Source organism: Podarcis liolepis (genome assembly GCF_965112155.1).
Source record: "Podarcis liolepis genome assembly, chromosome: 2".
Lineage (NCBI taxonomy): Eukaryota > Metazoa > Chordata > Lepidosauria > Squamata > Lacertidae > Podarcis > Podarcis liolepis.
In genome coordinates this window covers 6,303,410-6,318,971 of record NC_139555.1, presented here as the reverse complement: position 1 = coordinate 6,318,971, position 15,562 = coordinate 6,303,410, and the positions used below count along the sequence as shown (strand labels likewise).

At 41.8% G+C, this 15,562-nt stretch overlaps 2 protein-coding genes and 1 long non-coding RNA gene across 3 annotated transcripts in view; 1 reads left to right on the top strand and 2 right to left on the bottom strand.

Annotated features, from left to right (window-relative positions):
* Window positions 1-15,562, bottom strand: part of ADCY6 (adenylate cyclase 6) — a 934,310-nt gene that overhangs the window by 169,510 nt on the left and 749,238 nt on the right. The gene's annotated exons all lie outside the window — the stretch shown is intronic.
* The window catches only part of TAC3 (tachykinin precursor 3), a 34,074-nt gene continuing 22,428 nt past the window's right edge, over window positions 3,917-15,562 (bottom strand). The window contains exons 3-7 of the mRNA XM_083485646.1: window positions 11,598-11,706; window positions 10,332-10,361; window positions 8,916-8,969; window positions 7,900-7,974; window positions 3,917-4,327 (exon numbers count right to left, since the gene is read on the bottom strand). Coding sequence (XP_083341772.1) covers window positions 7,901-7,974; window positions 8,916-8,969; window positions 10,332-10,361; window positions 11,598-11,706 — 267 coding nt within the window. The 3' untranslated portion in view covers window positions 3,917-4,327; window position 7,900. The remainder of the gene's footprint in view (window positions 4,328-7,899; window positions 7,975-8,915; window positions 8,970-10,331; window positions 10,362-11,597; window positions 11,707-15,562) is intronic.
* Window positions 5,563-8,906, top strand: LOC310698523. Its single transcript, XR_014521578.1, has 3 exons — window positions 5,563-5,657; window positions 8,534-8,658; window positions 8,753-8,906. It is a non-coding gene; the product is annotated as an uncharacterized lncRNA (long non-coding RNA).

Genomic DNA, 15,562 nt, shown 5'->3' with positions numbered 1-15,562 from the left:
TTTTTTATTTTGACTATGGCAGACCAACACGGCTACCTATCTGTAACTGTGGTGTAGTGGTTAGTGTCGGACTAGACCTGGGAGACCAGAGTTCTGTGATAGGAATTTTATGGTCTTAGACATATGGTAATGTTCATAAGTGTACCAACCAAGCACGTACATAGATCAGCACAGGAAGACAAACATGGAACCATTTTGATTCCTAAACTGAGCCAATGTTTTCTCTGCAAGGTCAAAGTGGGAAACCTCCCATTGTCTCTTTCCTCACAAATCCTGCCATAAGGGTATGTCTGTGTTTGAATAGGGTGTGAGCCTGTAACCTGGCCCAGGAACTAAGTATTTATCATTACAAAAGACTGGCCGGGCTACCCAGGAAATCCAATCAAGTAACCTGCCAGACAGGAGGTAAACAAGGACAGGAGAAAAACAATATTCAAATTTTCTGTTTTAGACCACCTTTTTTGTGATGTAGGTATGATGTATCTGAGGGGTGGTCTTAGGTTACACCCCTTCTGTGATGTATGTATGATGTTTCTGGGGATGGTCCTGATCTACAGGATTGTAATTTCAAAAGTCTTTATAAGGCCTTGCATGCCATTGTTCTGGGTTCCTCCTCTCTCCTGCGGGTGAGGGGAGCACCCTGTTGCAACAGTTCAATAAAGATCAAGCTTACTAGCTGCTTTGCTTCTCAATATTCTCTGGTTGGCCTCTGTTATTCTCTCCTACCAATAGGGAACCTATGTAAGGACTCTATATGGGCTCTTGGATACCCCATAAGGTAAAAGGGTAATTTTTGTTTACAACAGTTCAAATCTCCACTCAGCTATGAAGCTCACTGGGCCACTCACTACCTCTCAGACTAATCTACCTCACAGGGTTGCTGGGGGGATTAAATGAGGGGGAGAACCATATATGATACCTTTGAGTTCTTTGGAGAAAAGGGTGGGATATAAATGTTGTAAATACCTCCCAACCCACCATCCAATCCTGACAACAGGGAACTTTAAAAATTCTTAGCATAATGAGCACTCTTGTCTCCTTCAGAAATACTTGGATGAGTAAAAATCCTCATTTTAGGTAGCATGATAAGCGCTTCCCGAAGGTGCTTTGATCATTATACTGTACTGAAGCAGCTAGTCGCTTAATTTGACTGGGACCCTCTTATGTAACCGAACAATTTGCTCTGGTTATTACAAAGCTGCAATATAAAGTTAAGCACACAAGATGGCAGTCTCCCGTCAGTATCCAGAGAACCTTATTTTCCTAGTGTGGGAGCAGCACCCTGTGTAAATTCTTCTTCCTATGAAGTTTTGTGTAAATACTGTTTTTTGGTGTGCCCCCCTTTTTTTATCACTCCCAGGGAGGTCTCTTGGATTTTAAGATGTAATGTACCTTTTCAGATAGCGGAGACAGCAGATAGGCATCCCCCCCGTGTTAAATTACCCTTGTTGCTAATCCAAAATAGGATTATTTATTCTTTCTGAAGTCAATTTTTCTGAAGTGAATGGCTTTTGTGCTACAGCAGGGCAGACAAATGCAGAATTTTCTATGGCAACTGATGCTTCTGATGCACGAGAGAAACAACTCTGTAAATAAGCAGTGTGTTCTTTGATATCCATGATTATTTTATCATTCATCTAGACTTATTTCAAAGCCACAAGCTTTTTCTATTTTCCTTGCCAGTTGGTTTCAGCATAAATACCGATGTGAAGAGTTGCACTGGGAATGCAAAAAGTTGAGGGGGAAAGAAACTTGGAACCATTTTCACTTACAAGTGTTTAATTTAAATATTTTTTTTTTAAATGGGATGGAAATGGAAAATTGAAGTGAGAAGAAACAGTTCCGTGGAAATATATCCAAGAGGGGACTATAGTACATTCAGTACTACTACTTCACAAACACAAGGTTCTCATCCCATCTGTAAGCTTATCACTGAGAATGTAGACCTCTAATGGGTGGACTCTAGAGCCAAGTGAAAAATTTAAGATTTTAATGTCCTGTGCTTGCTGAATTTGTTGTATAGGGAGGCAGGTGCCAAGGAGCTGCCTGCCCAATTTGATGGATACATTTTAGAGGTTTCTGTACTGTGGAATCAAATATAATATGGGGAACCCTTTCCACAGATTCCATGTTTTGACAACTTGCTCACCTCAGCTTACTCTTTAATCCTTACTACAGATCTGTTTCCTTGTGCCAAGAGAACAAGACACACCAAAGCAGATAAGATAAAAAAATTCCTTCCAGTAGCACCTTAAAGACCAACTAAGTTAGTTCTTGGTATGAGCTTTCGTGTGCATGCACACTTCTTCAGATACAGATAAGCAGATAAGATTAGTGAATGCATATAGCAAGGTTTTTCTCAATTTGGATTGAAGCTAGGTTGGGGGAAAGTGCATCAAAATGCATCACTTTCATATGAAGTGACAAGATAAATACAGGATATGGATTGTAGCTAACGTCATATGTACACTGCTTCCCAAAGCAGTGGTGGGAGCAGACTGAATACAGACTGCCTACATGGCTCCTCCAGAAATAATTAAGTTAAAAGATACATCTAGTAGCGTGATGTACCTCACAGCCCAGGCAGGCAAATCAAAAACAGCATATTATGAGATATACTGATATGCATTAAAGAAATAACAGTAATAAAATAGTAATTAGTGAATCATACTTAATTGAATTACCTTGCATAAAATGCCAAACAAAATAAATGGGAGGAACAAAAAGAACACACTATTAATTGTGATAGAATCACACAGCAAAATAAGATACTGTAGGCTACTAAATATGCATACTTTGCCGTGTGTGTTAATTTTATGTAAAATGAACAGTGGTAGAATGTTGAACACAAGGGCTGTTTTGCAATTATGGTAAATCTGCAACGGTTGCTTTCAATCACTCTTTTGTGCTGTCTGTTACAAAGCAAATGCATGAAGCCACCTTATGCTGAGTTCATCTAGCTCAGTACGGTAACAATTCTGACCACGGGTGTTTAGCACAGGACAATTTCCTCCACAGACAGCAGAAAAGAAATGTGTAGAGTAATTTAAAATGAATTCCGTGGTAAATTTTGAAGGCTGATGTGGCTGGCCACTGCTGGAAACCGAATGCAGGACTAGAACAGAATATTAGTTTGCTCCATCAAGGCTTTTGGATTCTGATATTATGCATGGCTGAAGAAGGCATGAGGAACCTGCACCACTCCACTGCTGGATCACAACACCCATCATCCCTGACTAAACTGGATGGGGCAGGTGGGAGCTGGAGCCACAGGTTCTCCATCCTTGGAAAAGAAAAAAACTCTACCCAGGCCCAGGAACATAAAGAGGTTAACTCAAACTTCGGAGCCCAGTTCCAGTGAATTAAATTTCAGTGAGGCTGCATTTTAGCAAGTCCACCTATCTGGCTCAACTTCCAAGCAGGTCTGAGGCCAGGTCCATCTCATTTGAAAAAATAATTAATTGGAGAACGGAGGTGCTGTGTTATTGGCAGAAAGGGGTAGTCAAGAGACTTTGGTGCTGAGGAGGCTGGGGAACTTACAGTTGGGGAATGTAAACACACGAAGAAGCAGCTCAAGAGACAAATTTCTAGCTGACACTGTGAGACCAAGGAACGCTCTATCCTGCTAACCAGGATTCTATAATATTCTCTGAGTGTTTCAGTGCTTCAGGCAGAAGCGTTTCCCAGCCATTCGCACCCGAGATAGTTTTCAATCAGAGATACTGGGGATTGAGCCTGGGACTTTATGTGCACAGATCATAGCTTTTTATGATTGAACTATGCCCAGACTCTCATCAACAACTTGCGCTGTAGGCCAGTAAGTTACACCATTTTAAACTGTGTTGGTTCATTTTGTGACAGCAGAATCCCCTCCACAATTTTATTAAATATCAAACAAAGAACGAGAGACACACAGTGGCAGGTCATAAGTAAAAACCCTGTAATTGTAGAAGATTTTGAGGTGTTCTTAATCGGTGCCACAAAAGGGTGGGCAGTGAGGGTGATTTTGCTTGTGGCATAGGAGTTTTCTGCAGATCAGGTAAATATGTACACAGAGGGACAAAGCACCAGGGGGAAGGGTTACTTTCAAAATTTCCAAACAGTGAACACTAGAGAGTTACAGTGAGGAAAAGGCTGGAATAAAGGGCAGAATCAAGGAAAAGAACATGGCAACAAGGAAGCGCAGGACAATATGAGGTCTCCATAGTACATCGAAGGGTTCTGGTTTGGTTGAGAGTGTGCTGGGCTTTGGTGGATGAAATCAGCTTTGTGTTGGTTTCTTGAGGTCCTGCAGACATTGTGATTGTCCACACTCCTACATGGATACCTGTATGAGAGATCAAGGGGGGCAGAGAAGGCTGAAGTTAAATTGGTTCCAACATTCAGCACAGTTCCCTGTCTTGGAATCAGGTCTGGGCATGGAAGAAAATGGCAGGCTGGAATCTAAATAGCTGCTTAAATTAGGGGTTGCACAGGTGATTTCTTTTACTCTCCCATTTCAACAGCTGATCCCCATTCCATACTACCAACTGCTTGGGAAATGTCCATCAGTTTCAAAAGTAGCTGTCACGTAACATGGGTGGGAGTGGCTGGTGTTAAAGCTCTCTCAGTTTCATGGAAAGGCTTTGTGGTCCTTTGGACCCAAGCAAGAAATGTTTAGAGTACAAGAAAGTAAAAGGGAAAGGGACCCCTGACGGTTAGGTCCAGTTGTGGCCGACTCTGGGGTTGTGGCGCTCATCTCGCTTTTGTGGCGTACAGCTTCTGGGTCATGCGGCCAGCATGACTAAGCTGCTTCTGGCGAACCAGAGCAGTGCACGGAAACACTGTTTACCTTCCCGCCAGAGCAGTACCTACTTATCTACTTGCACTTTGACGTGCTTTCGAACTGCTAGGTTGGAAGGATCTGGGACCGAGCAACGGGAGCTCACCCCGTCGCAGGGATTCGAACCTCCGACCCTCTGATTGGCAAGTCCTAGGCTCTGTGGTTTTGCTCAGAACAACACATTTCCAATGTTTTGTTTGTTAAACCAAAACTATTACTTCAGTTTCTCTACTGGAGAAAGAATTTCAATGGCACTTGCTCAAGATAAAGCAGTTTTGTATCAGTTTTTCAGTAGGGATGGCTGCTTTTGGAACATAATGTGCACACCTGATCTGTATCCTACGGGCCCATGCTACTGCCTTGTTCAGCTTTTGTTTATCCCTTAAGTATGTGCAACTGTAAGATCAGCTTGGCAAGCCAAATTTGCACACCCAGTGTGGAAACGTTATTATCAACGACAACTATCAAAGCATTGGTTCAATGATTGTATCCAAAATAGTAGCCAAGACTTTTAGGTGGGTAATTTAAAAATTCAGATTTCAATCTGAGCTAGAGGGGCATTTAATTTTTTTGTACAAGTTTCTGTAAAAAAAAAATGCATAAAAGACGATTGCATCTGAGTTCAGTACTAATTATGTAATATTAAAGACAGAGGGGGAAGGGGGGAGCAAACTATATTCTTTACTAATCTTGGATCTGAAATATTAAAATAAACTTGGTTATTGCCTATTCTATATTATTTTAAAAATCCTTTAAAATATAGCAACCATTTTTTACATATTTATAGAGCGATTCCTGCTGCTTCATGGATTGCACAGTCCACAGTCACTTCCAGGTAATCTCATTACTGATTATTATTATTATTGTTGTTATTATTATTTGCATACAATGTGACATCAAGTAATTGTTATTCCACACTTTCCAGTGCATTTTCGCATGCCCTTCCTTACTTCAAAAGGCCTAATTTCCTCAGAATCAGGTTTCTGGCACAAGAAATCCACTTTGTAGAACATGAATTTGTGTGGGTATGGTATTGAATCCCACCCACAAAAGAGCAACAATCTGGAATTGACCTTTGTTACTTCCACTGCCATCTGCAATGTTGGCAGGATGGAACACGGAAAAAGGCTACCACCTGTTGCATCATTAGATACATCAATGCTTGTTCCTAGTTCTGAATGGCAATGAAATTTGCATATTTTATGGATTTTAGTAGTTGCTGAATACTGTGGTTTATTGTCTTATTTGATTATTTTGGCTTTTACCTACGTTGTGTTCAACCTTAGACAGAGAAAAGCAAGACACAGGTTATTAAAATACAATTTTAAATTTTTAGCTGCTTTTCAGACTAGAAAGTGTTTTGACAAATTATGTGCCGCTGAGTCACTGTCTTATTACCAAGTGACTCATAACTGAATTTGAATTCGTGAACTGACTCCACTGCATTAACTCTGTTTCAATTGTGTTTGAAGTGATGCGGGAACAAGGTCTGAAGTGTGAAGCCAATGATATAGCCATTTCACACATGCAGCATCACTTAGGTATTGTATACACAAACATTATACCAACAACATACACCCACATGCTATCACTGTTCAGTTAAATATATAGAATTCTTGTAGACACACACAGAAGCACAGGAGCCAACTACAGTGGTACCTCGGGTTAAGTACTTAATTCTTTCCGGAGGTCTGTTCTTAACCTGAAACTGTTCTTAACCTGAAGCACCACTTTAGCTAATGGGGCCTCCTGCTGCCGCCGCAACGCCAGAGCACAATTTCTGTTCTCATCCTGAAGCAAAGTTCTTAACCCGAGGTAATATTTCTGGGTTAGCAGAGTCAGTAACCTGAAGCGTATGTAACCTGAAGTGTATGTAACCAGAGGTACCACTGTAGTAGAAAGCAGTGGGCATAGTGTTGATTCATGTGTGTGAAGTTCCCAAAATGCTTGATTTTTCTGTATCCTGAAAATGCATAGCAATTACATTTGGAAGTTAGTGGCTCTGAGGGAAAGCATTGTTCTACAGTCTAAGTGTCATTGGCTCGTCAGCAACAGCTTTGAAATTACATCACAAATTCATAATCATGGAATAACTACTGTCATTCACCAAATTATTGGAACTGAAGAGTTAACAAAAAAGGAGGTCACATACCCATTCACTATGCTAATTGGAGAAATGGCATCAAAAGGAGTTGCAGTTGGCTGTTAACAGCCTGATGTAGATGGTTAATGTTTTCCCAGATGGCTGCAAGAAGCAGCTTTGGCATATAACATAGTCCTCATGTAACAGAAGAAGGAAGGTAGTTTTATGCTGCAATAAGGACTTAACGGCCAGGGGTCCCTTTACCTTTACCTTAAGGACATGTAACTTTCTCTTTTATTTTCTTAACCAACTTGGAAAGATTGCCTCCTGAAGGCCACCCCTTGATCAATTCCACCCATTTTATGAATGAAATGATACAGTTAAGAGAAGAGGGTAAACTCATTTTAAAGACACAAGGGGGGGAAAGCTATGAGTTTACTCTCTCTTATTATCCATACCATGTCATAAGATTTCTGAAAATAATTTCATGACCACTTCTTGTCCATTGCTTTCTTCCAGAAAAGTGACTGGGCTAACCAATTCTAGTGTAACTTTCCCACTTGTAAATTGCAATCTTGTGAACCCATCAAAGTTGGACTTGTCATGGTCTCTAGGTCTACATACAGCAACCTATCAAAGTAGCTTTATTCCTTGTATGAACGTTTCTCTTTAAATATCCTTTCCCCCTGCTCCTGTTGTACTGAATAGATGGCACTGGTGCCAGGTTTGTGGTATCTGCAATGTGCCTCTGACTTGCACTGGAAATGCCTGGAGATCAACGTATTGTTCTTCTATGATGAGGGGCAGGAATCTACACTTCAACTTAACCACAAAAGAAAAATGTATGAGCAGGTGTGAGTGCACTTGTGTTTGCATTTGTGCATGTGTTGGTGAGTGTGTGTGTGTGTGTGTGTGTGTGTGTGTGTGTGTGTGGAGCAGTATTTCAAATAATCCCTCTCCCTTATAGTCAAGTTCTGGGTCCCTTCTTCCTTACCTCATTCTGCATTCAATGAATACTTTAGGTCGCCAAAACCAGTGAGTGTTCCCTTATTGACATCTGTGGGATTATCTGAAATTAGAGAAAGAAGCAAGTTAGTTTTTCCCAGAGGCATTTCTGTTCAGTCCCTTTGGTGGGTACCACATCTTCCCTCTAAATCAAAGGTAATGGCATCAAAGGATTCCTTGCCCGGTTCCTCAACCTTTACAATCAGTTAACATGGCAGAATTTATTTCTTCATTCAACTCTTGAGTTATGAGTGAATAATATTTCCATTTCAGACAGTCATAAATAACCACTATGGGCACATGGAGTTTCTTCTAAGAGTATATTGATTCAGACATGCATTAGCGATGGGACACATCTCACTCCTGCTGTTACACGTCAAATGGTGGTCATCAAGATGGAAGGTTCTATGAGGAAAGCTGAAGGAACGAGTGTGCTTATCCTGGGGACCAACTATGGAAGGTGGGAAGAAGCAAGGGAAGAAACAAGCTACAGCCAGATTCTGTTTCTGCAGTTCCATTTGTCCAGGGGTAGAGCAGACCAAACAAGAAATAGAAAACACCCCTACAAATATGACAGTTTCTCCTTCCTCCTCCCTTACCCTTGTTCTTTGCTTTCCTTTTAGCTGTAGCTGCTTTACCATGTTCCACCTTCTCCACTGTTTTATGATCTAGTTTAATGCAATCTGAAAAGTAGGTGCCACCTCAGATTAAGCCCTGGATATTGGCCCTTAACCACCAAACCCACCAGGTAATTGCTTTTTAAAATGAAAACTCAGATTCCCATGAAACTGCATTCTAAAGCTAATGCCGTGTTTTGAGTTTTTCCTCCTTCGTTTCCACAGAACTGCATCTCACGCACACAGCCCTGCCTAAGAATTAGAAAGTTGAAAGAAAGAACCCTTACTGTACTTTCCAACTAAGAAATCTACCAAGAAATCTGTTGAAACCTATCAAGATTTTCAAGGACTGTGTTTGAGTGTGAAATCTCTTGGCTTACACACCTACCAGGCTCTGTGGTCCTTTTCCCCATGAGTCCAACAAAGAAATCATGCATGTCTCCTACAGAGAAAAACAAGAGGGTTACAACAGGTCAAAGTATCAGCTGGATTTCAGATTTTAGAAAAGAAATAACAGGACTATTGTAATGAATGGCTTCTAAATCTGCTATGGTGGTGTTTGGGTGACTTTCTTGTAGACTCTGATTAGATACTTGCATTCTGATCATCAGGGATGACTCCAATGGTCACAAATAAGTGATTCTTAAGAGATTCCAGCCATTTTTTCTTTGTCATACCGCCTGCCATTGCCTATTCTGTGGCAGCACACTCAGATGGGCAGGGAATAATAATAATTATAATAGTAATAATATAATCATCATCATCATCTGGAACTGACAGTGGCAAAGATAACAGATTCTTTCCCCCCTGTGGGGCATTGCTTTCAATTGTAATCCTTTGCATGTTTACTCAGAGGTAAGCCCACAGAGTTAATTGGAGGTTACTCCTCACTAACCAGGTTTAGGACTGCAGCATTACAGAACAATCCTTTACCCATCTATTCGGGTAAAATGGGACTTACTCCTGGGTAAGTGTGTATAGGGTAAGTGTGTATAGGATTGCAGTCTTAATCAACAGTCAGAAGTCTTCTTTTCACTCTCTCATCACTTTTTATCACAAGCAGAAAACTGCCCTCTTTTCTTCTTCCTGTCTCATTCTATCATTCTTACATGCTGTCTCCAGTCTCACCTGCACACACTTCTACCTAATTCTTATGCCAGTCATCCTAGGAACTACTTCCATCACTCTTACTGCAGTGCCATTGGGAATCCTGGCCTCAGTGAAGCCATTGGCCCGGACTGGTCATGCTATAAATGCCAAGTACCAGAGGGGAAGAGAGAGGACAGAAACCCCCCAGAGTGAAATATATGGGTGGCTGGAGATGAGGCAAAGAGCCCCATTTCAGCTTCTTCTGCTTTTTACGCATGGTTTAAAAACCTTATTAGACTGTGACTCTCGCATGAAAATGTTTCCTCCACCATAAATTCACTAGGTGGCTGTAAGCAACCTTAGGGCTTGTCCAAACTTCCACTTGTTCTGTGCCTAGAAAGCAGGAGTATGAGTGTTTTTCATCTCATCCTGTGCTTTCTACCCACAGGTCCAAGCCTTTCCCCCGCTGTTCCCCCCCAGAAAATCCACTCTTTAGTGCTAAATTGGAGCAAACGTCAATTTGGAGAAAACCTGATGTTTGCTCCGATTCAGCGGTAAAGATCGGGTTTTCCCGGGGGAAGTGACAGGGCAAGCACAAGTCTGGTTGAGCCCTTAGCCTCACCCTCCAACAGCCGCTTCAAGCAATCATTAGGGATCAAGCCATAGCCCAGGGACCTCCTGGTGTGTAAAGCAAGCAAAATAAGAGCTGACTTACGTTTCTGGGAAGAGGCAAGTGCCTGAGGATCTGAAAAAAAGAAAGAACAGGGGTTCTGGGCTACCAAGGCACAATACACAACTCCAGGCCATGATTGGTTTGTAAGGTGGAACAGATGCCTGCTGGGACTAAAGTAGTGAGTTTTTAATTTAACATTAAGATCTTAAATACTTTGGGTGAAGATCTATGGACTTAACTTACTTTCCAGGGAGCAGTGTGCTTTCTAATAGTCAGCAGGGGGCTTACTTATCAAGGCCCTTGATGAACTGGGTGCCTTTAGAGATTATGCTAATGCACAAGCAGTGGTGTTCTACACCTCTCTTAAGTCCTTATTTCATGGTTTTTTTTCTTTGTGTGTTCATGTTTTTATTAGGATTCCAGTGCATAGCCTATTTAACTGCTGATGACCAATGGTGTCATCAAGAATATTCTGAAATAATTGGGCTGAAAACTTTTGTCGCTGAATGACACTTTCAGGTGTTGACTACATCTTTTGATATCTTATGGTGTTATTGTTATTCCTGCCAGGAAATACAGCTTGCATTTTGCTTTGATAGAAATATTCCCAATTCTCTCTAGAAATTTTCCCATCCCAAATCCAAGGGTGATTAAACTCTCACACACGATGTTCATTTTGTTGTAGGTGTGGCTTGTCCTGCATTTAGATTTACATTTCTGGCTGCCGCTGCAAACCTCCCCTTCATCCAAATGTTGGACTAGGACCTGGGAGGGAGAGCAGAGCTCAGTTCCCCATTCAGCTGTTAATCACATTAGATGACCTTGGGGCAGTCACTGTCTCTCAGACTAACCTACTAAATAGAGTCCTTGTGAAGATTTTAAAAAATCATTAGCATTTTGAAGTAGTGGGAAGGTGAAAAATCTTGAGCTCCTTGGATTGTAATAATTACAACAGAAATCTGAGGGTGGTTCATATATGTGAAGGCAACCCCCAAATCTATTCTATTCCATGCATAGCTTGTCTGGCTCTCTGCTGGAATGCTTGCTGCTATTGTAAAGTAGACTTCATAGAACGTACTTCGAACGAAAAACATAAAAATGTCCCATTTTCGGTTTGTTATTTCATACTTTATTTTTATTTCATAAAATTTATATACCTCTTGATTGTAAGAAAAAGCCTCAAATCAGCTTACAAAAAAGGCTTTTCAAGTAACCAAGGTGACTTGAGTTGCCTAAATGCCAAATTTGCTCTTCTGTTTCATGGGAAACTGCCGTAACTATTCGGAAGGTGAGGGGAACAGGACTTACTGGCTTCCTCTTTGCCTGACAGTCTGAGCAGTGCCTCATAGGAAATCCCTTGGCCATCATACAATCGCCGGAGCAAAGATGGAGGAGTCTTATAGAAGTCTGAGCTCTTCTGTTGGAAAGAAAGGAGAAGACAACTGAGAAAGAAGTACCAAAGCTCATGTGGCAATGTATAGCAGAATCGGCTAAAATCTTCCCCAAACAAATAATTCCCACTGTCACCTTCAATAACTCTAACATGGGCATATCAAATTTCAATGAGAAGGCAGTTTTAAAAATATTACTTTCCCCAATCTGTACCAGGTATGTAGCAAAAGAGTTGGTTCAGCAATGGCCCCTGCCACCTTTTTGTGGGAAGAGCTAAAGAAATAACTGTAGAATTCAGCTCACGATTAAGGGGAACTAAACTGCTACATGGCTTTAACTGTACACTAATTTATGGAGAAAAGCATTAATGCAAAATCTAGTAGCTGAGCTCACACACAGTATAAAAAATGTTTTTAGTCCTCTGTTAGCGTTCTTTTCTAGCCGTTCCCCCAGAATGCTCTCAAACCCCAAGCTTTTCTCCATCTTCCTCTATACTGCATGCTCATTGTTATTTCGGAACTTTCCCTCACAATCTGTGTATTCAAAGCTATTCCACATAATGTGCTGGGATATGCATCCACCAATCCCATTTTCTCCCTATGGCTAGGTTTCCCTGGAGAGGAAAAAATTGCAGGTTTGAAGAACAAGCTTCCTTCTCCTTTCCTCCCTGGCACATCAAGTGCTGCCTCTGTGCTTCGACATGCCCATTCCTGCTGTTCCCTCTGGTCACAACCATCATAGTCCAGAGGGTGCTTCCTTACTGCAGAGTCCCCAGAAGCCCAGAAGAGAAGACAAGGCCAAACTTTATCCAGCCTGCTGAGCAGCAGTGAATCTGTCAGGAAGATTTCCCTAACAGTGCTTGCTATAAAAACCTCATCTGTCAATCTTTCTTGCAGCCTGGTTTCTATGCACATTATTAACCTGGAAGAAATTAGCAATTTGTTCATTGGAGGTTAATGCCAGGTAAATGTGCAACCTGCAAGCTACTTGAAGAAGGTGAAATGGGGGACTCATAGACTCTATCCAGAGCAAAATATGAGACTGCCTAATACATAAGGCTGTGGTAGAAGGCTGTCTTGGAGATGGGTAAGGGAACAGATGTATTCAAGTCTCCAGGGCCAGATGAACTGCATCCAAGAGTATTAAAAGAGCTGGCAGATGTGATCTCAGAACCACTGGCAGTCATCTTTGAGAATTCCTGGAGAACAGGCGAAGTCCCGGCAGACTGGAGGAGGGCAAATGTTGTCCCTATTTTCAAAAAGGGGAAAAGAGAGGACCCAAATAATTATTGCCCAGTCAGTCTGACATCAATACCAGGGAAGATTCTGGAGCAGATCATTAAGCAAACAGTCTGTGAGCACCTAGAAAGGAATGCTGTGATCACCAATAGTCAGCATGGATTTCTGAAAAATAAGTCATGTCAGACTAACCTGATCTCGTTTTTTGACAGAATTACAAGCCTGGTAGATGAAGGGAACGCAGTGGATGTAGCCTACCTTGATTTCAGCAAGGCATTTGACAAGGTGCCCCATGATATTCTTGTAAAGAAGCTGGTAAAATGCGGACTTGACTATGCTACCACTCAGTGGATTTGTAACTGGCTGACTGACCGAACCCAAAGGGTGCTCATCAATGGTTCCTCTTCATCCTGGAGAAGAGTGACTAGTGGGGTGCCACAGGGTTCTGTCTTGGGCCCAGTCTTATTCAACATCTTTATCAACGACTTGGATGATGGACTCAAGGGCATCCTGATCAAATTTGCAGATGACACCAAACTGGGAGGGGTGGCTAACACCCCAGAGGACAGGATCACACTTCAAAATGACCTTGACAGATTAGAGAACTGGGCCAAAACAAACAAGATGAACTTTAACAGGGAGAAATGTAAAGTATAGCACTTGGGCAAAAAAAATGAGAGGCACAAATACAAGATGGGTGATACCTGGCTTGAGAGCAGTACATGTGAAAAGGATCTAGGAGTCTTGGTTGACCAGAAACTTGACATGAGCCAACAGTGTGACGCGGCAGCTAAAAAAGTCAATGCAATTCTGGGCTGCATCAATAGGAGTATAGCATCTAGATCAAGGGAAGTAATAGTGCCACTGTATTCTGCTCTGGTCAGACATCACCTGGAGTACTGTGTCCAGTTCTGGGTACCACAGTTCAAGCAGGACACTGACAAACTGGAACGTGTCCAGAGGAGGGCAGCCAAAATGGTCAAAGGCCTGGAAACGATGCCTTATGAGGAACGGCTAAGGGAGCTGGGCATGTTTAGCCTGGAGAAGAGGTTAAGGGGTGATATGATAGCCATGTTCAAATATATAAAAGGATGTCATATAGAGGAGGGAGAAAGGTTGTTTTCTGCTGCTCCAGAGAAGCAGACACGGAGCAATGGATCCAAACTACAAGAAAGAAGATTCCACCTAAACATTAGGAAGAACTTCCTGACAGTAAGAGCTGTTCGACAGTGGAATTTGCTGCCAAGGAGTGTGGTGGAGTCTCCTACTTTGGAGGTCTTTAAGCAGAGGCTTGACAACCATATGTCAGGAGTGCTCTGATGGTGTTTCCTGCTTGGCAGGGGGTTGGACTCGATGGCCCTTGTGGTCTATTCCAACTCTATGATTCTATGATTCCCCAAACCAGTGGGAACAGCATGCTAATCAGTACCCATATGTAGCAAGACATGTGTGAAACAATAGGATGTTTAGTGCTGGAAGAGCAATTCCTCCCCATTCCCTGGGAAAGGGGGTAGGGATTCAGAACATAAATTTTAAATAGATATGTTGCAAAGTTTGACATGCACACCTCCCAATCACTTCTCAAATTATTAATGTAGCTATGTGGGATTTTGGATTTTGCAGTTGCTTTACATGGAATTCTCTAAATTCTCACTGGAGATTTTTGAATACTACTGAATGAAAATCAATATGAAGACTTTTGAGTCTCATTTTTTCAGATTCCAGAATAGGGTTGGGGTGAGGAGGGAGGTATTGTACCAGAACTTTCACCCTCTAACATGAATAGTCAGAAAGCTTTGCTGGCACAGATACAACTGTCTCCATTCAGCTCCCCATCCTGTTTCTGTTTCTAGGCAAATTGGACTAGGCCCATGGACTTCCAGTTGCTGACACCTACTCTAAAGTTTTGAGTTCTATATCAGTGTCTTTCTTTCTTTCTCTTTCTTTCTTTCTTTCTTTCTTTCTCTCTCTCTCTCTCTCTCTCTCTCTTTACTACTTCTGCATTCCTCAGTTGAGCTGTTGAGTATGGGCATCTAAAAGGCTGAGTGATTTAAAGAGGCCCATACCCCTTCTGTCCTACAACAATTCAGATAAAACTTCTATCTGAAGAAGCATAACAGAAATTACAACCAGTATTTTATTCTTCAGCATTCAGTGTGGAGCAATGGACAAAAGAAATAACTGTTGTCAGATTCCTGTCGATCCATGAAATCAACTCCTGGAAAAGAACGTGTGCTCCCATTAAAGCCAGATTGCTACAAAATCCCCCTTCTGATACACTGCTGCCATTACTTGTACAGTAGGCAGGACCATGATGACCTGCCTCAATCTGAGAAAGTCCATGCGCTGAGCTGCTTTCACTGCGAAGAGAAATTTCCTGCTTCAGAGAGTGAGTCGCAGTGGGAAGAGAAGCGTTGACTGGCAAGACTGGCAAGGCAACACATCTCACAAGGAAACAAGGGCTAAGAAGTGGGGAAGATACAATTCCACAATGGATCTCTTCAAAACAATTTCTATATTGCTGACCGCATCACTGAGCAATTGAGGAAGAGGACACCTGTGTAGCTACCATTCAGGTGTGTTCCCCTCCCAAGCAGGAAAGCTTATGAACACCTAGAAGAACCTCATATGAATGCTACGTAG